General features: G+C 33.2%; 1 protein-coding gene across 1 annotated transcript in view; it reads left to right on the top strand.

Annotated features, from left to right (window-relative positions):
* The window catches only part of COL4A5 (collagen type IV alpha 5 chain), a 227,026-nt gene that overhangs the window by 89,875 nt on the left and 114,026 nt on the right, over window positions 1–23,125 (top strand). Inside the window, exons 3-10 of the mRNA XM_079124399.1 lie at window positions 4,144–4,233; window positions 11,537–11,581; window positions 14,769–14,813; window positions 14,943–15,005; window positions 17,178–17,231; window positions 17,560–17,586; window positions 19,408–19,488; window positions 21,156–21,218. Coding sequence (XP_078980525.1) covers window positions 4,144–4,233; window positions 11,537–11,581; window positions 14,769–14,813; window positions 14,943–15,005; window positions 17,178–17,231; window positions 17,560–17,586; window positions 19,408–19,488; window positions 21,156–21,218 — 468 coding nt within the window. The remainder of the gene's footprint in view (window positions 1–4,143; window positions 4,234–11,536; window positions 11,582–14,768; window positions 14,814–14,942; window positions 15,006–17,177; window positions 17,232–17,559; window positions 17,587–19,407; window positions 19,489–21,155; window positions 21,219–23,125) is intronic.

The raw sequence follows: 23,125 nt of genomic DNA, 5'->3' as shown, positions 1-23,125 counted from the left end.
CTGGGGTGGTGGGGTTGGAATAGATGGGTTGAGGTACAGCGAAGTTAAGGGCACAAGGAAGCTTTCGTAACTGATGGATATGTTCTTTATTTTGGCTGTGATGGTGATTTCACTGGGGTATTTAACTTCTTATACTCTTAAAATTGTATACTTTACATATGTACAATTTAGTGTATGTTATTGTTTCCTCATTTTAATTGCTCTTAAATGTAAATTTAATATAGAAACGATAAAACATCTAGATTACCCTGCAGGAATGTATCCAAATGCTCGCTTCTAAAAACAAACAAATGACCGGACTCCTCATGAGAAATTATCCAGTTGAAAACCTACAATGGATGGCACAAATGTTAACTAAACAAAAGTATATCCCTCTACCCAGTAACATTAACAATTGCTAGGAACTGGTAAGAAAAATGTAGACTCTCAGTCTCCATAGCTGACAACTCTGGTGACAAAACCAGGTAATCTATATTTTAACAAGTTCTCCAGGAATTCTGTTGCAATCTAAAGTTTTAGATCTTATGACCTACATATTGCCATTTTTATAGTTGCTAAAGATCTATTTTCTTATTCTCCTAATTATATTACATCAACTATTTCTTAGTGCTATTTAATTACAAAAACAAAATATAAATTCTGCAACAAGTAGAAAAAATATCTTGCTTAAGTAAATCATTGTTTTCATTTGTTCATGGGAGGCTTTGCCTTACCCATATGTTCATATAATTTGTATATTTGTGAAGTATTATAACCCATAGGAACTTTAATCTCAATTGTCATTATAGCATTAACTTTTTTTTTTTTTTTGGTCCTGGGGATTGAACACATAGTCACTTAACCACTGAACCATGTCCCCAGCCCTTTTTGATTTTTTATTTTGAGACAGGTCTCACTAAGTTACTTAAAGGCTCACTAAGTTGCTGAGGCTGACTTTGAACCTGCAATCCTCCTGCCTCAGCCTCCTGAGCCACTGGGATTACAGGTGTGCACCACCGCGCCTGACTAGCATTTCTAATTTTTATTTTTCCTATCCTCAGAGAACTAATATTTTTCTTGTTAATTTTATATCTTCTTAAGACATTTTTTATTTCCATGATTGTGAAACTTTCTTATTTTGTTTATAAAATACCTTTGTAAAATGGGAAGATTTTTATTGGTGCCTTTTAACTCAAACTAGGGATGGTTTCTCAGCAAATGAATCTATTTTCCTTTTTAAATGTAGCTTATTTTAAATAAACTCACATTGTCACAGAAAGTCCTGTGTATAATCTTGCAATTATAACTCATTGTTCCTGAATTTTGGGCAAAAGTATTTGCTCAAAATTTTGTGTAATTTGTTAAGGAAGCACATTTATTGAATGAATATTACTAAGTATTTGTTATGTTGGACACTAAGAACACAAGATTGAGGAAGACATGATTGTTTAAATGATGGGGTAATGAAAAGAATGGAGTCAAATTTAATACAAATTTCTGGAATAACAATTATATTAGCAAAGACAATGAATTTAATGTTGTTATATAAAGTTTGTTGTTAGGAAAATTACAAAACTTCTCTTGTTAGTGATTTTTCATATATAAAATGGAAATTATTTTATCTAACTCATCTTGTCATTGGGAGTAGTAAATAAGATAAAATATTGAGGATTTAGAATAACATCTGACACATAAAAAAACATTCATTATGGATTAGGTATTATTGTTGAGTTTTAAATACTTGTGATAAGACAGTTGTTTATAGAAATTTAGCTTTCTGGAGAAACATTGATACATGAAATTTCCCAGGGAAAGATAGAGAAGATCAAAAAAGCGCCTAGAGTGATACCAAGAATTAAAGAACAGGTAGAGGGAGAATATTGTTCCACAAAGGAAAATAAGAATGACTTTTGAATATTCAAACAGGCAGGCAGCATAAACTAGGCTCTTTAGGTTTGATTTCCAGATATAGGCACACAACATTTTCTGTTTGTGATTATTAGCAAATAACAGTAAAATGTTGAGTGTTTTTAAGGATTTAAAGAGCCCCTAACAATAGCAAAGGGTAGGTACAAAATCAGTGTCAGCCTTCCCTATTAGGAATTGGGTAGAGGACCTTCCCCTTAACCCTTTCTTACTCAAGACTTCTATAGTTTCTACTCAGAAAACGTTTAACCTTTGAGAGTCTCAGAATTGCTCTTCTAGCTTTTATGCTGCTCTCCAGGAATCATTGACCTTCTATCTTGTTAACTATAATATTGTTCAATCTGTTGGATATGATGTTATTAGACTCTAGTGTGAGGACATTTCAGGATATTTCATTTATTAGATGTATGGTTTTATTAATTCCAACACAATTAAGCTTTTCATCATCTTCTACTCTTCAGTCTCTTAACTGTAGCCCAGATAGCAGTTTTGTGTCAGAGAAAATACTGCTTTATTCAAATATTATCCTCAAGTTTTGGCAGAGGTATGTTTTATATACGGGTTGAGATCCCAAAATGTAGTTGTTTTCCACTTATGGAAATCCACTAGAACTAGATTTTTTTCCTTCTTGCCTTTCTTTCTGATCAGAATTTGCAATTGTATTTTTACTACTATCTCTGCCAGTAATTAGCTATTTAATGATTTGAGACAGTTCTGTTGTACAAATTTTGAAATTTTTAATTTATCCCTTCTTGACCTGCTTTCTTCAAAATAATTAATTGAGGTTAATGAGTATTAAATCACAATTTTATGACTCATTGAGAAAACAAAGGAATGTATTTGTAGAAAATATACACATATGTCAGTTATGTCAGTGATTATTGTCAAAGCTACAGGAGTCTTTCACCTTGTCATGAATTAGTCAACATTTGCTTCATTGGCTTTGAATTAACAAGTAGAAACTGACCAGAAATAGTTTTTCAAATTACCTATATTTTTAAATGATTCAACCTAAGGAATTATTCAATACAAAATTATCTAAGTTCTTTAGAATAAACTTAATACAGAACACACACACACACACACACACACGAACACGCTCATTTTGGTGGTAGGAATAAGTCTACTGTATCTTAAACTCTAGGAGGAATATGTATTCACTGGCCTATGGGTCAGTTTCCTCATAAATATGGATGCTTTCTCTTTCTTAGGTGCTGCCTGGGCTGTTGTTCAGGATCTGGTAAGAGGGTTCCTAGAAAGACATTTGACTAGAGAAAGTTTTTTTTGAGAAATCCTTAAACCTTAGGAAATCAGGAAAGTATTAGTAGCCCGCTATGTGGCAGCATGTGACAGGAAGCTATGAGCCCTTTTGTTCTTAAAGTTCATGGTAGAGAATTCCATAGGAGTTTTGGCTTTCATGCCCTCACTATTATTGGCTTTATGCAAATTAATTAAGCCTGTTTTATTAATCTAAATAATACACTGCTGGCTTTGATACCCTTGCCTTCCTGGCTTTACAGATACATCAGCTAACTCTACTATAGAGATGCTAATAATATGTGATGGGCCCTCAATGGTGGGTTGGCAGCCCTCCTGTGATTATGTTAACTGCTGTGGTCAGAATTGAGACTTGAGTCACAATTCAATTATTCTGAGTAGAGGTGGTGTTTTCTTGTATATTGTTTTCTACAGTGAACTTGTATTTCTTTATCATATTAATTTTATAATCAGAAAAATATTAAAAAGTTGATGTTCTGAAGATTTATTCTGGCTGATTTAATTGAATCTCCAGTCAGCAAATGGAGTTTTATTCTGGTAATCCTGTGATTCTTCTACTCTACAACAGATCCGGGAGCTTCTCCAATGGTTTCCTTTTTCATTTCTTCATCTCTTCCCCATACTTTTTTCACGAAACATTTACAAGACCTGACTTCCTGAATCTATTGCCATCCTCCTTGTTTAAATCTTGATGTTAGCATGTTTAAATCTCACTTCATCTCTGATATACTATTTAATTTTATAGGAGATTACATTATTGTGCATGATATAAATTTGGGATGATTTGTGTTTTTTCTCCTTAAATCTTACTGGTTTCCTCATGTTAATAAGAAACTGAATTTAATATCATTAAATTATGTTAGTTTTAAACAGCTAATTATTTGATCTTCTTGAATATCAACCATGCCTGTGCTTGAAAATTCACAAATAACCTTACCTTTAATTCTTGTTTAATTTCAGGGAGAGAGAGGATTTCCAGGTTTAGAAGGCCATCCAGGTTTGCCTGGATTTCCAGGTCCAGAAGGACCTCCAGGGCCTCGGGGACAAAAGGTTTGTGTTAAATTGCTAAAACCAGAGGAATTAAGTCATCTTAAATGTGGGACTGGGTGTCAAATTACTAAAAAGTTACTGTATTCTAGTGAGAAAGTATTTAAATCAGACATTGGAATGATGGGGAATCTGTAACTTATTGGTTTTTTTTCTTAATTGAATATTACCACCATATTAAGATGATTTTGGAAGATGTTTTTATTGTATGTAGCTGTTGTGATCCTTTACAAAAGTTCTTTCAGGAACTTAGCTGAACTGGAAAGAGCCAAGCTGCCTAGTGTCAGAGTAGCTCATTAAGACAATATATCATGCTGGCTGGGGATGTGGCTCAGTGGTAGAGTACTTGCCTAGCAAGCATGTAGGCCCTGAGTTTGATTCCCAGCACTGGGGGAAAAGAAACCATAATGAAAGTAACTGTTAAACATTTACTGATTTACTGCAGTATTATAAAAAAGAAGAAAAACTGGAGAAAGCACCAACTCCCCCATAGTTCTATTTTTCCCTGTGGCACAGCACCAGCAAGGGTCAGATGGATCTGCATAGAGGCTTGGAATCACTCATTGTTGGAAGAGCTCAAAACAAAAACCTCTTGAAGTTGTATAGCCCTGGGGGCAGCCATGACAGAAAGGAGAAGAAGGGCTAGGAATAAAAAAGTATTGAGTCACTGCAGAAAATGCTTTTTCAGGGTTTTGTACCAAAGGAGGTCTCTATCAAAGGCCCTGGATAAAGAGGCCTATCTGTATGAAAGCATGGCCATCCAGGAAGCTGCTTCAGAGAATGCAGTGCATTGGCTGTACACCAAGTTTAGTTTCAGGAGGGCAGCTGTTATCCATGAGGCCTACCATGAGGAATTGGGGTGGACCTGAAAAATCTTACATGGGTAAACGTTTAGATAGGTGCTAGACTCCTCAATTCTACCCCTTGATTTTTTAACATGTGAATGCGAAACATAAGCATGGACCTGAATATGCTGGACTTTAAGGGACTATGTCAAAAACCCTTTCAATTAGTCTGAAACCATTTCTAAGCAGGATGATCAGAGCTGTCTGGAATATTGAATGTAATCATGAGCCATAGCTCTTGCCACCCCAAGAATAGAAGTCCCATAGCCTGCCCAATCTACTTTATAAAGCCCAGAGGCTTTCTCTTAAGTCTTACCATGGGCTGTTTTACTTTGCCAATTTTAGTGATCTACGGGCAGCATGAGGTGCTGGCAATCATAAAGACTGTTCCTTTTTTTGGCCAGCAGGAAGCTGAGGGCTATAGGGTGATTTAACACTACTAAAAACCAAGGAATTGAGGCCAGTCTATTATGCTCCCAAAGCTGAGGTAGTGTCATTAATGTCTTCAGCAAGGGTCAAGTCCAGCACCACCTTTTTTACTTGAATGATTCTGACAGTGGGAAAGATTGCCTGGAGTTTATGCATGAGCAGAGAGGCTATAATGCCACCTGGCAATTCTCCTGATTAACCAGAGTCTTATCTGATTTTGGAGTTCCTCTCTTATTCCATAAAGTAGGATATACTTACTGGGAGGGACTGTTATGAATGGTTGGGAGTCTTTCATCAATATCTCATTATTTGCCTTTGTAGTAGTATTGAAAGCCTAGAATTACAAAAATGAATAATATACCAGTGGGGACATACATAGTTCTGGGAATGTAAAAATCATTGATTACAATGGGGGTCATTCAGCCAAAAGTTCATTTTAATGGGCAGGGACTTGAATGGAATTGGAAAATTTGTGTAATGTGGAAAAGGCCACTGCTATCAAGGTCAAACTGCTCCAGGGGTTGACCCCATATCACTTTTCCCCGGTTGTTTCAATTGCTTCCATTTTGGATAGGAAGGATTTGACATACAAGGAGGTAATTTGTTCCTCTAGGGTCAGAGTTCAATTGTGGCAACAAATCAGTCCCAAAGTAAAAAGGTCTGGGCACCTGAGGTACTAAAATGGTGTGTTTACAGAGAAGTCCATTTGTAATATTCAGCAGCACAGCAGTCAGATGTTTATCTAGGGGTTTGGGCAGTGTATGACATATCCAGCAGTTTTGTCATATGCATAGTGGTGGCAACTACCTGGGGCAGGCACATCAGTGAATTTGATAAGGAGGAAGTCATGTAGGCTATTCTGTGGGAGGGAGAGAAAAAAGAAGTTTGATTCACAACCCCAGCTCCCATGCCCTGGTTCATGGATCAGAACGTGTTCTTGTCCTATCAGTTAAGTGAACTGTGTTCATTGATTTCAGTGTGGGTAGTCTGTCCTGTACCATGAGCAAGGAAAGCATCTATGTGTGCCTGTTAAGATTGGAAATGGGAAGAGATAATAGTGAAGTTTCAGACTAAGAGAAGTTTCTTTCTTTTAGTTTTTAATGGCTCTTTTGGCTCAGTGCCCTTTTCCATCTGTATTAGGTAGAGTGGTGAAGTGATATATGAAAGGGCAAGTTCTGTTCATTTGCCTGGAAGAAAAATTGGCTTAAAAACCTTTTTTTTTCCTAATTTTATTATTGTGTGTAATGATGGTACATCATATCATTAGAGTATTAAGGAAATCAAATGGATATTCACCAGGTAGTCCTCCTAATAAGGGAGGAAGGTTAAATGCATGAATACATTTTAACGTTTAACTTTGTCAGAGCTTAGATTTTGAGAAAATACTGATCATGCAGTAGTTTTGTTAGATTCAAGAGCTGATGGGACCTGTACTAGATTTCCTGAGTAGAACTTGAAAACTAAGGAAACAGTGGGACCCTAAACGATGGCATAGAATTTTGGTGGATGGGCCATTCAACTGAATTAGCTGGGTCAAATAATACTTGGAGAGCAAGAAAGCAGAATGATTCTTGTGTACCTAGTAGGGGCACAGAAGTAGAAGTAGTAGAGATATGAGTCAAGTGGATGGATTCAGCAGCAATTCATGAAACTATTGGCATAGGACATCTAAGTGAAATTCAGCTTGAACTAGACTGTCCCACCCCTCAACACTTTGGAACTACTTAAGCTCTCCAAAACATAGACATACTTTTGTGAAAATGAGGTGGGAACTCCAGTTGACTGAGATTAAATTTCAGTCATGTTATAAAAACGGATGCTTTGGAACAGAAATTAAGTTGAACCATAGAAAAAGTTATATTTCTTGCATCTAGTTTTATCTGGTAATGTAGGCTGAGTTTCTTACCATGCTTATTGAGAGGTAACAGTTTAAGTAGACATTGTCTGATGTAAAAAGAAGTTAACTGCATCAGGATTTCTTTGAAATTATTTATCATTAACTGGGATTATTATGATAATTTGTAAAAGTATGCTTGTATGCAGATTAAGTATCAAAAGCAGTCCAATCGTTTGCTCTGATTCTTTTTCAGTATGTATAAAGAGAATATAAAATGCTTTTAAATTTTTGGGATTCTAACTTCTAAGCACTTTATATTTCTATATCCAGTTTGCCTTCATATTTTCTAAAATAGGTGAATTCCTACTTTTATGTGATTAGCTATTCTAGTACATGTTATACGTATATTATATCAAAAACTTTGTAGAATTGTTATTTATTAGTACACTCCTATTTATGAAAGTAAACATGAAGCAAATATATATTTTGTATATGTATATATTACTATATGTATATGTTTGTTTATATATATTTATATATTTTGAAAGGAGTTTTTATTCTTAAAAATGAAATTTGGTTTCTTATATTAATTTATTTTATTTGTACATTATAGTTATTTGTAAAAGTGAAATTCTGTGATATATTCTTACATGTACATAGTATAATGTGGTCAATTTCATTCAACAGTTCCTCCCTTTTCTCATCCCTCCTCCTCGATAGACATTACATTCACTTTGTTCAGAATAAAGTAACATAAGAGGGTATATAATGAAAAAAATCCTTTCCACCTGTGTTCATTAGTCACTGAGATATATATACATACATTTACCCCCTCTGTAAAATAGTAGTACATTATGTTTAACTTTTGTTTTTCACTTAATATGTCATACATATTCCATATGTGTATACACAGAACCTCCATATTATTTTCCGTAAGTCTATTTTATTTCATTGTGTATATAAATCACAACTTATTAATCAGTCCCCTGTTGATTTAGGTAGTTTTCAATTTTTTTGCTACTACAAACAGGCTTACTAAAACATAGATTTGTTTAGATATCCTTTTACCAATTAGGGATTAACTATAAGATAAATTACTAGAAATAGTATTGCTGGATCTGAGGATACACATATATATTTGCAGATATTGCCAGATTGCCCCTCCAAAAGTTACATGATTTAGCCTTGGTTCAGCAATATGTAAGAACATCTATTGCCCTTTAGCTCCACCAATACTATTATGAAACTTGGATTTTTGCCAGTCTGATAAAAGAAAGTGATCTCTCAATGTACTTTTAATTTGCATTTCTCTTTGTATGAGTGAGAATATGCTTTTCATATGTCTGAAGAATCAGTCTTTTCTATGATCTATGTATTCATATCATTTGCCCATTTTCCTACTGGATTATTGGTATTTTCATATTTCACTGAGCTCTTTATGTGTTAGGGAGATTAGCTCTTTGTTTACATTGAGAGTTGCATTCTTTTCCCCTACTTTGTCATTCGGTTTTGCTGAGTGTGTTCATATATGTGTATGCATTTATGTGTATTTTTCTGAGATCCATTCCTTTATATTTTATGGATTATAAGTAGGAAAAACCTTCCCCATCCTAAAATTTTATAATTCTCAAATATTATTCTCTGGTACTTTTATTTATTTATTTATTTTTTTACATTTAAACATTTTACTCATGGAATTCTTCCTGATGTATGGCTTGTGATATAAGTTCCACGTTTATTTTTTCCAGATGGTCTCACATGTGTATCAGAACATCATTTTCTCCAATGATTTGCAATGATACCTTCATTATGCAGTAGTCCTCCTTTATCTCCTTTGCATTTTTACTTTCCATGGTCTCAATTACTCATGACCAACCACAGTCTAAAATATTAAATGGAAAATTATAGAAATTAATACTTAATATATTTAAATAACTTTTATTATAGTATACTGTTAAATTATTCCATTTTATTAGTTATTATTTTTAGTTTCTTACCATGTCTGATTTATAAATTAAACATTATTATAGAAATGTATGCAAAGGAAAAAACACAACATATATAAGGTTTGGTACCATCTGTAATTTCAGGCATTAACTGAGGGTTGGGGAATGTATCCTCTTTGAATAAGGGGGGACTAGTATACACCAAATTCATATGAATATATGAACTTGTTTTTGAAACTACCAGTAGTCTTCCAAGGGTCAGCTTATTCAACTATCAGAACTAAACTATATTAATTATAGAGGCTTTATATTATATTTTTATACTTGACAGGGCTAGTGACCCCTCAGTGCTCTTTTGTTAGATTTTTTTCTGTGTTCTGTGTTCTTTCTTTTTTATTTTTCCACATGAACTCTAGAATTACTGCCTAGTTTTTAAAACTCATCACATCTGTTTTCATGATATAAAATTTGTAATTAAATTAATTGAGAATTGACTTTTTTTTTTAGTACTGGGATTGAATTCATGGGTGTGTTACCATTCCCAGCACTTTTTAATTTTTATTTAGAGATGGGCTCTTACTAGGTTGCCCATCCTGGCCTCCAACTTGCCAGCCTCCTGACTAGTTCGGATTACAAGTTATGTGCTACCATGCATGCCTAAGAATTGACATTTTGAATCTTTAATTTTGTTACTCAGGAACAGGGAATGACTTTAATTTGTTCAAGTCTTCTTTTGCAAACTTCAGGCATGTTTTAAATTTTTCTTCTTATAAATCTTGTAGTTTTCTTCTTAAGTTCATTACTAAATATTTTATCATTTTTTGTTGCAGTTGTAAATTGGATATTTTTTCTGTTATATCATTTAACTAGTTATTGGTATAAGAAAGCTGTTGGCTTTTAATATTAGTTTTATACTTAGTTCTTGATGATAATATTTTTATTTTAACAAGCTTGCATTTTTTTATAACTTGCAAATATTAGTAGTTTTGCCTCATCCTCTCTAACTTTTAAAAAAATATGCTGGGGAATCAAACCCAAGGCCTTGTGCCCGTTAAGCAAATGCTCTACCACTGAGCTACACCCCCAGCCCTATCCTTTCTAATTTTTATATTTCTAATTTATTCTTCTTAGTGAACCATGTTGGTTAGTACAACTACTACAAAATTATGGCAGCTGTGTTTTATTTCTGCAATCAATGGAAAGGCAGAAAAGTATTCATTGAGTTAAAAGTTCTTCTATTTGCTTTAAAGTAGACTTTTGTTTGCTTTAATCCTCTTAGAAGTCCATCTGATACAGAAAGAGTAGATTATTAAACTTTTTAAATTTTTTTAGTTGTCGATGGACCCAATACCTTTATTTTATTTATTTATTTTTATGTGGTGCTGAGGATCAAACCCAGTGCCTCACACATGCTATTCAAGTGCTCTACCACTGAGCCACAACCCCAGGGATTATTAAATTTTTTAAAAGCAGAGTGTGGTTGGGAGAAAAATGGTTTCCCTTTTCCATCTCAAAGATATCCATATTCTTATTCCTAGAACTTGTGAATAAGTTAGGTACATGAAACATAGCTAGGTTTTCTTTATTCAATTTTTAAAAGAAAATAGTTAATAAAATTTAGACAATATTTTAAATTTTCAACAACACAATTGTTATTAAAAATGGATAAATAGCTGACCATACATGTGGGTAGCCTCTCCTGCATGGAGTTGACAACAGAACCTGAAGAGGAAGGTTACTTTCTCAGTCCTTCTTAAGCTGTGCCAGTAGAAAGTATCTTATAAAATAAAACAAAGGTTTAAAACAGCAAATTCAAAAATAGAATGTATTTGGGTACAGAGATAATGCTATTTATTTGCAGCATGGCAGATTAACACAACATGGAAACTGCCCGTATTTTCACCTTTCATTTTGTTTATGCATAAATGATTTGGGGAATGTCCATATCACTATCTCATCTTTGTTTTCTTGTATGATTCATACTTAACTTTATAGATATAAAGTTTCTCCTATATGTCAGCAGTTTTCTTCTCAGTCAATAAAGACTCTTCCTGTTTTTGGTCATATAATTTATCTCAGCACTTTTAGTTGCAATAATAAATGCTTCTTCCTTGGGTGTGTAAATTTCTCCCTAAATTTCACAAATGTTCACCAAAATTTCAGTCTGTTATATTGCAATATTGTAAATTTAGATATTTGAGTACTTTTCTTTTTTAAAAAATATGTACTAAATGTATTGTATTTTTCAGGGTGATGATGGAATTCCAGGGCCACCAGGACCTAAAGGAATCAGAGTAAGCAATATTTGCTGTATAGCTAGGGCTTTGTTCTTGGAAAAAGATAAAAAGCAAATGAACTATTATGAGAGAACTGGAGAAGACCCATTTTGAAATGTAGGAAGAAAATTATTCTTCACTTAAAAAGTTAAATTTTTAAATTGAAGAGTTGGCATGACTACAGTTGTCCATTTTTGTATTTTGGTAGTTATATGTTTAGATGTCTGTTTAAATGGATATAAGATGATTTTAAAGTAACTTAGGATTAAGAAACATGAAATGCTAAATTCAGTTTTTTTCACTCTCTTCAAAATGTTTATCATCTAGTTGATTCAAACCAGAACTTCCTAAGCATTGTGATCATGTCAGCCTGCTGGGGTTCAGAGAACTGGTCTCCTCAGGTGTAGACCCTCCCATTTTACCCTCTATAAGTATTATAAAATTGTGTACCTTGAAGAAGTTTGGTTTAAACAATTACAGAATAATTGCTTGAAGAAGTTTGGTTTAAACAATTAAAGAATAATTGCTTTTGGAAGAGTACATTTCCTCAATTTTAACTTGCATGATTTTTCGAGTTGTAGAGTTCTGAAAATCAGGATGCATCTCAAAACTAAAAAGTACATTTAGTATAATTTTTTTCTCAAAAGCTTTCAGGTTGACATATATTTGACTGTTTTCTGGAAATATGAAGAAACTAGTTTAAAAATATACTGACTTTTGAAGGTCACATTTAATTTTTCTGAGCCTTGTTTTCTTCATGTGTTAGAGAGTTAAATCAGCATAATCCATTTTGCTCTGAAAGTCTTTCTTTATGGACTGATGAGATCCCTTACTTTGAGTATAAAATACATGGATGGGGCATTACATGTTTATATGTATGAAAAAAAAAACAACCTAATATTCTGGTCCTTTGATTTTCAGAAATTAGGAGCTGTACACATCTTATATAAACATTCAAATCATTGTGAGATATATGTTTTCACAGTTCAGAGCTTGCCTTATATGCTATGTATAACTGATGTAAGTATGGTACTAGAGAAACAAAGAAGAAACTCAAAACCCTTAGTTTATTTTAGCAGACGTTCTTCCTTATTGGTATAGTATATTGGTAATAAATGGTTACCAATATACTATGTAATGTCTTCATAATAATCATAACGTATTTCATAATAGTTATAGTTACCATTAACTACATCCTAAGCACTGTGGAGACTAAAAAGAATTGGTCATCCTATCAATTCCCATTTCCAAATAGCTGGAGATATTTGGATAGTCCATGCCCCTCAACTACAACTTCATAAATGCTTGGGAAAAGGTAGACTAATAGTTCCAGCATCCTCAGGTCTCAACTAATACTGAATTCATGACAGGCAGTTTTTGAAACATTTATTGTGGAAAATTTTAAGTGTCTACAAATGTAGAGAGATTATTATGCAGTGAACATCTATGTTCTTTTCTCCAGCTTCAAAAAAATCAACATTTTGACAATTTTGTTAACTCTCTCCCCCTGCCATTTATTGTTTGAAATATTTAAAGTAAATCTATCACATCATTCATTCTACTAATGCTTCATTATGCCTCTGTAATGGAAAACCACATAATCACCGTATCATTATCATACTTAACAAATTAGGAGTCATTTTTCATATGCTCTAAAACTCAGTCCACATTCAGATTTCCTCAGTTGTCTCAAAGGTACCCTTTTACATTTGGTTTGTTGAAATCATAATCCAAGCAAGGTCCTTGTATTGCCTTTGATTGCTGTGTTTCTTAAGCCTCTTTTATTGTGCTATTGGAAAAACTGGGTCATTAGTATTGTACTGCATTCCACATTCAGAGTTTAGCTGGCTATTTCTTCATGGCTTCATTTAAAATATTCCTCTGTCCCCCATATTTCCTACAAATTGGATGTTACCTTGTAAGAGACACTGAAGTAGTTTCTAGGGACACAAAAAAGTGCTATACATTTAAGATTTGTGTATTTACTGCATTTAAATCAAACTGCAATCAAATTAAATAGGAAAAAGTACACTTTATGGGTAGTGTTGTACATTTACTATTGAATTACATCATGACACAAAAATATCTGGCTAGCCTAGTTTCTGAGACTGGGTTTAATCACTGGTCTTAGAAAATGTCAGCCTGTTTCTTGAATCAGGTATTTCCCCATGAACCTTCACTTAATGGTCCAGCATCCATTGATAATCATTATTTTGTTGAGAGTTACAAAATGGTGATTTTTTAAAAAAAAATACTCTGAATCCTTTTTTAAGCTGTAATTTTAATAAGCTAATGAGTTGCTATACCAGCAATTTCCAGTTGTGATCAAGGAAGATTTTTGTGAATTGTTTATGATAAACACATAGAATTTAATGTTTCAATCAATTGTAGTTGTTATTTGTTTTGAAGCCTGAATTGTGCCATCCTTGGTTTGTGGGAGCTTCTTCAAAATCATTCCTGTCCTGTGCCCTTCTGACACTGATCTTTGGTGGCTTTCTTCTTTTCTGGCACAAGAACTTTCAGACTCATCTTCTGTATTTCCTCTATAAATGTAGCCATAAAAATTGTGCAGTTACTAACCTCAGATATCATATTTTGTTTTATAATTTCTAGTGTATCTTGGAGATAGACTCGTAGAAGTGAGTTGCTAGGTTAAAAGGTAAATTGCATGTGTAATTTTGCTAGGTATTTCCAAATCTCCTTTCACAATATTTGAATCCCCATTAGCAGTGTCTGAGAACACCTTTTTCCCACAGCCTTACCTATGGGAACGTTGTCCCACTTGTATTTTTGACAGTTCTGACCGGGAAATTTAATTGAAGGATCTTTGGGGGTAATCATATTAACATCCTTAGAGGCAAATATATTTGCTACCTCCCCTGCTGTACTCATTGTTCATTGCAAACCTGGGAGAACTTTACTTGTTAAAAGAGATGTTTCATCCACTACTTTGCTCACTCCTACCAAGTGCAAAGAAAACAATACTCCCTAAAAGTTTTACTTCTTTAGTTTTCTGTCAAAGAAACTTTTAAATATGTAGAGTTGGATTTTCTCTAATGTGTAAAATAACAATGAATGGTAGTAATTAATGAGACACATTTTGTCCATATCAAGTCTAAATATAAATTTCATAATACGCTTAGGTGAGATATAGTTTTTATTGTTATTGGTTATTATTTGGTTCACATATTTTTTCTTCTCATAGGGTCCTCCTGGACTTCCTGGATTTCCAGGGACACCAGGTCTTCCTGTGAGTAGAGCACTTGTCTAGCATGTGTGAATCCCTGGGTTTGATTTCCAGTACTACACAAAGATAAAATAAAATCCCTTAAAAAGTCATCTAAGAAATAACATACATGTCTCATATCCCTTTTCAAAGGGAATGCCAGGCCATGATGGAGCCCCAGGACCTCAAGGTATCCCTGGATGCAATGGAACCAAGGTGATGTTTCTTTAACTTAATATTAGGCAATATGCTTGATAATAATAGACTTAAAAATCTAAAGAAACCAATATGAAGAAATTGAAGATAAGATATAGTGGCTTCATATCTAGGGCATAGGGTATATTTTGACTTAATATTTTCAATATATTAAACATCAGTAATTTCTTTAAGCATTTGTAATTAGCTGGGATATTGCATGGGGTTGAAGATTGCTTCCCAAATCCTTTTTTGGCTTTGGTGTTTAGTAGAATGACTTTTATAAAGGAATTAGGGTATATATGTTTCAAATACCACAACGGTTGTTAAGAGTAATAATTGGGAATGTCATTTATTAGTTTTGACTTTTTTTGAAACTAGATACAAGTTAAGTTTTGGAATATTTCATGTTCTAATATTTTAACTTCCTAAACTGTTAATATGAAACTAACAACTCCTTTCTGTCAGCAAAAAATGATGCATTAAACAGTTTTAAAAGAAAAACAAATCTTTAGATATGGCCATCATTTTTTTCCTGACCCACTTTTCCTTTTTTAGACAACTGTTTGGTTTTAATGTAAGGTGACACATAACAAGGAAAATTTGCTTTTGCATACTTACATGTGGTAGCCTCTATTCTTATTCTAGGAAATGCAGTTATTCTCTGTATCTGTTTGTGGCATTTTCCATTTTGCACATCATATTCCATGAAACTATTTGTGAAATACCCTACCTAATTTTATATTTGTGTTCATATTTGAAATAGCTTGAACAAACTGTTTTGCATTACTTGGGTAATATTTTCTCATAATTTCTATAGTAGGTACTTGAATGCAATATAATTCTCTTTACTTCCCAGTATTTCTCCAGGCCATTATGATCCTTGCTGCTGCTGCTGATGGTTATGATAATGATAATTTTTAAATGTTTGGATTCATGAGGCTTTCTTGTATTCTTCCTTTCAGTGGGGGCAACTTTTAGTGATAGGACCAATGGAGAATTAGTTTATATGAGATACTTCATGTTAAAGTAGATTTCATTCTTGTACCTGTTCTGGTTATTTGTTGATGTGGTTTTTTGCTAGTGTGTAAGCAACAAACAGACCACTAGACAGAGTTTTAAATTTCAAGGCTAAATATATCTATAGTTAGTATACTAAGGCATTTAATTAAAGGGATCTTGTTTTTCCTTTTTGTAAAGCAGTAGATTTAATTATTAATTTGTATTTCAGGCCAGCAATTACGTAAACAACGAATTTCAAAAAAAGTTTAATGGATTTGTTATATCCATTAGATTTTAGGTTAGAATATTTTCTTATATTTCTCATTGTGTAAGTAAAAGAATGAACCCTATAGTTGAAACTACAATTTGTAGGTTCTTTTTTTCTGTCTTTTGAACTTGTGCCACTTCCTTTCTGGGTCTACTTTTTCTATGTGTAAAAAGTGGAGAGAAAGGAGTATTGGACAATTCAAAGGCACACAGATGTAGTAATTTTACTCTTTTAAACCTTCTGACATGGTTGTTTCTAGGATTACTATGGCATATAGGTATTTGAAAGAAGGTTGCATTGGGGTTCTTCTACAGCGATTTTAGCTTTTGTTTTCTAAACCAAATGTTCATATTAGTACTTTACAATAGTGAGTGGGAAAAATTCAGTGCCTAGAAAACATAATGACCTACAATTGCTAGAACTATTGCTATTATTGTCCTCTTGGTGATATTAATGGCCTTCTTTCTAACATCTTTTCCTCTTTACAAAAATAATTTGAAAGAGTTTACAATAAAGGAAAAATGCAATAGGGCAGTTAAAATAAGAATCTATATAACACATGGACAGGAAATTGGGGCAAATCATTAACTATTAAACATGATGAGAGTTGGGAATCCATGGTGTGATGGTTTCAAAATGGATTTGTCAGAAGAAAATGAAAAGGGAAGTTTTTTTCCCTTTATTTCTGAAAGAGATGGATGAGTAGGGATAAAAGTGTCTTAGTAGGTTGACCTCATATGGATAGTTTATATTGAAGTAATTGGAAATAGAAGGCTAATGAATTTTTGGCAATCTGGCATATTTCAAAATATCAGACATTCAAAAATGATTTTTGCAGAAATCTTTTCAGTAAGTCATTGTTTGTTGATGTAGTTATTCTTTGTTTCTTGTTCCTCCATGCTCTTTATTTTAACTCCTTCTAGGGGGAACGTGGATTTCCAGGCAGTCCCGGTTTTCCTGGTTTACAGGGTCCTCCAGTAAGTTACAAAATCTGGGATTATAATGAATACAGTAATTAACAGAAGAAGCAGAAATATAGAGAGTAAGATCAATGTATCTATGTCCAAAAAAAGAAATATATTTTATAGTAATAAACTAGAAAAAGTTTTCAAAAAATAAAAAGGAAGTTGGTAGGGCAAAATCAAGGATTTTATGGTATTTAATAGAAATGGTATCTCTTAAGTATCCTAAGATATAGAAATGACCTTATAGCAGCTTTAGTTCATATTCTGTTTAGAAAGCATTGGGTTCTTTTGTTTACTCCCCTCCTGTATATATAAATTTTTTTTTTCTTTTTAATAATAGGGGCCTCCTGGGATCCCAGGTATGAAGGTAAGCATCTCATGCTGAAAAGGTAAATGTTTTTGAATAAAATATTTGAAAAGTCTGCAACTTCAATAGGACAGTGATTCAAACTTGTCTCAAAAAATGGATGCTTCTTTAAATTGCGCAAGTGTACACATAGAAGCTTTCCTTAAGTAGTCCCCTCTGTTCCTCTGGCTTTTAAGTACCTTCTATCTGCTGATTACTTGAAAATGTATTATATCAGAATTACTTCTTTTCTGAAACCTTCAATCTGTATCATATTATACTTTGACACATTTAACAGTCTGCTTTTTTAGAAGTACTCTTCTTCCCTGAGATCTGTGGCACTCCTCTATTCCTGATTTTTCTTTTGCATCGCTGATTGTTTTGCTGTGTTCTAGGCAAGCTCATTGTCTTCTATCCAACAAAGCATGAGGACACAGTTCTGACCCCTTTTTCTTTTTGCCCACAATTTTATTAATTTTATTAATTAAATTTAATAAATTTATTAATTTTATTAATTTTATTTTTAAATGTCCATAGTATTGATTACAGTGTAGTTCCTGAATACCCACATTAATTTCTCCAAGCCAGACTTTTCTTCAAAATAGATTTTTCAGAAGAAAATAACAAATCTGAGTTGGATGCATGTGTTCAACTCCCTCCCTGACATCTCCACTCAAATATCCCCAGATATGCAAATTTACATGTTCAAAATTAACCTATCCCCCTAAACAAATCTAGTCTTGCCTCTGGCTCCCAATATCTAGAATTTACATCAATATATGACACTTTTACATAAACTCAAAACCAGAGGCTTACTTTCACAAACTTCTTCATTCCATTCTGTCACTGAATACTATTAAATTTACCTGTAAAAACTGTCTTATATTCATTCACTTTTCTCCATCTCCACTGTCATACCACTAACCATAAGGGCTTATCTGAACTACTGCAATAACCTCTTAACTAGCCCCCTTCTCTCTTTTCTCTCTCTCTTGCTATTATCTCTCATATCTCAGCCTGATTTATTCTCAAGCAACCAAGAATGATCATATATAATGTAAATCAATAATTTTATCTCCCTGATTATAAACCTTCAAAGGCTTCCCACTATGTGTCTAAAATATAGTCCACATTCTTTTCCATGGCTTGTAAAACCCACATGTTCTAATCCCTGCCTCATTTACAGCCCTTATCTTAAACCACCTTTTCGTTGGCTCACTGATTTGCGTTCAGTTATTTGAACGTGCTGAACTCTTTGTTTTTGGAGTCTTTTGTACTTACTATTTACACTTCCTCAACTCTTCCCCCCATTGTATCTCACTCACTCCTTTTTATCTTTCAGATCTCAACCCAAAAGTTACCTCTACAGATTGTCCTTCTTTAACTACCCAAACTAATTTTCTTCACTATTTCTTTATCACTCAGAGTCATGTTTTTTCATAGTCCTTAACAGCACATTATCCTCTTATTTGTTTACGTGTTTTGGTCTGCATTTCCCCTTTATATTGTTAAACCCATGAGAACAGAGTCCTCGTTTATTTTTTTCATTACTGAGTATCCAAAGCCTAACAATTCTTGGCAAATACTTAATATTTAATAAATATTTTAAATGAATGAATAGCAGAAATTACCACAGGCTCTTAATGATTATCTGTTGTACTTCTGTATACTCTGGCTACTTAACTCATTTTCTTTTAAAAGGTAATTTGTTCATTAAGCTACTGAGATGACTTAATCTTTCACTATACTTTGGTGACAAATCAAACTTTCTGATCATTATTTGTACTCTTGCCAGTTTTCATGTATAACTGTCACAACATCCATTGATGGTGTCTTTTTTAGGGGGAACCAGGTAGTATAATCATGTCATCACTACCAGGACCAAAGGGTAATCCAGGATATCCAGGTCCTCCTGGAATACAAGTAAGCATTCAGTGATTTTTCTCTTTTGCTATATGATTTAATTAGAGGATCATAGCAACTCTTCAACCTTTAGTACTCTCTATTTTAGCCCATAGAAAATATCATCTGAAATTTACTAGATTCCTTGTACCTTCTATCTGAAAATAAAAACATTCTGGACAAGGGAGAATTTTAATAAGCTCTGTTTTATTCTTTTGTCTTTCTGGCCAGTGTCCATGGAAATGTTTGCTTTGGGGGATTGGCAGCAAAAACAAGTTCCTATATTCTTATTCTTGTGGTAGTAGGGTACCCAGTAAATGGTCTTATTAAAAGTAAAAATCATTGGTCTCCCATTTAAGATACTTAAAAATGTCATTTGTAACACTATCAATTATGCATAACATCTGAACATATTTTGATGGTTGAAGGAATACAATTTATGCATAGTAAATATCAGATGTAATCTTAAGAAAAAAGATCATGTTAACTTACAGATAACATACATACAGACAGTAATGACTTTAAAGTATTTATAGATTAGAATTCTGGTCAGTTTCTGAGGGCTTATAATTCATGATAATTGATCCCTTTGCCGAAAAATGAAAATCAGAACTTTCTTTTATTTGATCACTGAAATACAGCATTGAGATTTTTTTCTTTAGCTCTCTTCTCATTCTTTACCTGACATCACCCATCCATATTCTCTTCAGGTCACTCATTCTTCCCCTTTGTAATGTTACTATGAATATTTGAAAATGCAACAGAATACACGTGAAATAGATGTGCATAATAAAGCAGAATTATAAAATGAATATCTATGAACCCAACACCACATATAAGAACTACAGTAGTACCAATCATTTTAAATCAACTTGGGTATTTCTTGTCAGTCATATCTTTCTGCATTCCCCCAAGATATAACTACCATCCTGAGTTTTCCATTGATTCTTAAAAATAGCTTTATTCCACATACAGATATCCCTAAACAATAGAGTACTTAGTTTTGCTTTATAAAATAATTGAATATTTATGTAATTTTCTGCAACATTTTTTTACTACTTGATATTTTAAGATTCATCCCTATTAGTGTATATGGCAGCAGTTCACTCAGGTTTACTTCCATATAACTTTTTGTGAATGTACTATAATTGATTTCATTAGAAAATAATCTAGAATTTATGCCTAGATATAGAATTATAGGTCTCAGGGAAGGGAAGTTTTCCATTTTTAAGCTGCCCATTTATATCCTATAATACCTTTCTCATTCCATTATCACTTATTCCAGTTAATCTCATTTCCCTCTTTGTCTTCAAATTAATTTATTTTAAAATTAGGCTGCCTTGAAAATAAAAATCCCCACTAAATGCCTATCTTTTCCATTTTATTCTTGAAATTTTCCTTATGTGTTTGTCCTACCTTTGTTATCCACTGTTTTAAAGCATAGTCTTTACAAAATATGCATCCATTCTATGTTGATTTCTGAGGGCTTGGATTCCTTTGGAGTTATTTAATCCTTTTATATGTATACATTTTAAAAATCTGCTTATAATACTGTAGGTTGATAGAATTGTAGAATACTGGCAACAGAATTTTAAATCTCATCCATTTAGTTCTTTGTAAGATACAGTAAAAGGCTTAGTTTTGAAGATTTTGTTTTTTCATTCTTTTCTTTATTCAATTTATAACAGGGCCCAGCTGGTCCCATGGGTATACCAGGACCAATTGGTCCCCCAGGACCACCAGGTCTGATGGTAAGCTTCTTCTATAATTTTATTTCTCCTCCCTTTTTTTCCATTTTTTCATTAACATTAGTATTATTTATAATACCTGAAAGTATTCATAACTATAATTTTGTTATTTAAGGATGGTTTTTGTTATGGTAAATAGTATGCATTCCAAGTAATAGTTCTCCATCTTACAGACAGAAAAAATGAGGTACATAAAATGAAAGATTTAAAATAAAGGGTTTTTTTCTTTTTTGCAATTCTGAGGATCGAGCCCAGTCCCTTGTCCATCCTAAGCATACGTTCTACTACTGAAACCTAAAACAAAGCATTTTGCTGGTTGCTTCTGGATACATCACTGTTGAAGTCAGTTTGGGCCATCTCAGGAAATCTTCTAAAGCAATCTTCATGAAAGCCTCTAGTTACTTGATGAAACATGTTTCTTCAAGATGCAGTTGTTTTGTTTAAGAAGAATAAAAAGAGTTTCACAAAAAATTGGCCTTAATTTCATAGGGGCTGGGAGATATGGTAGGAATGAGGAAGGGAACAACCACTCTGCAATGGAATCATATATGGAATCATATACTTGTGTACCTCAGCAGAAAGGCAAGAACTCATAAAGACCCTGATTGTGCAACCAGTCCTCTTATTACCTCTGTAGACACTCTTGTTTTCTACACTAATAAATTCTAAGTACTTTTACCCTTGTAATACTTGTATTTCATTCAAGTCATGTTTTGGACTTAGAGCTTTGCATTGTCCTCTTAAAATGGCAAAAAATGTATTTCAAAGTACTTTCTTATATGCCACCCTATCTCTTTATCTACCATATATTTAAGTGACAGTTTTCATTTTACTTTTATAGATTGTAAATTTTGGTAATAGTTGGTCCTCTACTCTTGAATGAAAGAAACACTGTTTGGTAGATCCTTGAAGAACCTACCATAAATGATTATGGTTTCTGGTTTCCTGGAATTCCTTGGGAAACAATTAGAAAACCTGATTGTTCAGTTTGTTAGTTTGTTTATTTATTTGTTTAGGTGCTGGGGATTGAACCCAGGGCCTCATGCTTGCTAGGCAAGTACTCCGTGCTTGAACTACATTCGTAGCCTATCAGTTTGTTTTAGTTGTAAACCTCCTACAGAGTAAGAGTCCCTGAATCATGGCATTTTTTCCTAATTCTGCTGTTGCAACGTTAGTGTTCCTTGGATAGGTTGTTAAACCTTGAATTTCCTTAACCCTTGTGTCCACTTAACGAATTCACTCCATGCTTTCAAATGCTCTTTCCATTAACCCTTATTGAATACATGAAGCAAAATCTTAGAAGTGTTGCCAAGATACAATATATAAATAAATACATCCATTGCAACTATGAGTGATGTACATGGATAGATAAATGCCTATTTAATTTTTCAAACTTTGAAACATTCTGAAAAATGCAAAGACATATTGCATGAAAAGAAAACTGGATTTAAAAAATAATCACATTTTTTAAGAACTATAGTTTATTAGGGCTGGGGGTGTAGCACAGTGGCAGTCTTGCCTAGCATGTGCGAGGCCCTCGGTTCAATCCCCAGTACCAAGGGGAAAAAATAAAGAACTAGAGCACATTTCTTTGTTGTTCTTTGTGGTAACTCAATTAACCCATAATTCTGATAAAAGAAATAGGATAATTTTTTGAAGTTAACTTTTGAATTGATTTTTGGTACTGGTGCTGCCCCTCTCTTATATCCATTCTAACTTTCTGCCCCTGCCCACAACCATTGTGTTGCCAGAAATTTCTGCATTCATCTAGTTTGAATTGATTTAAATGTGTATTACTGACTAAAAATCAATTAGTTAAAAAAAAACAGGATTGTTGTTATTGTTGTTATTATTATTATTATATTTACAGTACTATGAATTGCATTCTAGGCAAGTGCTCTACTACTGAG

The sequence above is a fragment of the Sciurus vulgaris genome (genome assembly GCF_902686455.1).
Source record: "Sciurus vulgaris genome assembly, chromosome: X".
NCBI classification, from domain to species: domain Eukaryota; kingdom Metazoa; phylum Chordata; class Mammalia; order Rodentia; family Sciuridae; genus Sciurus; species Sciurus vulgaris.
This window is presented reverse-complemented; position numbering and strand designations above follow the sequence as displayed.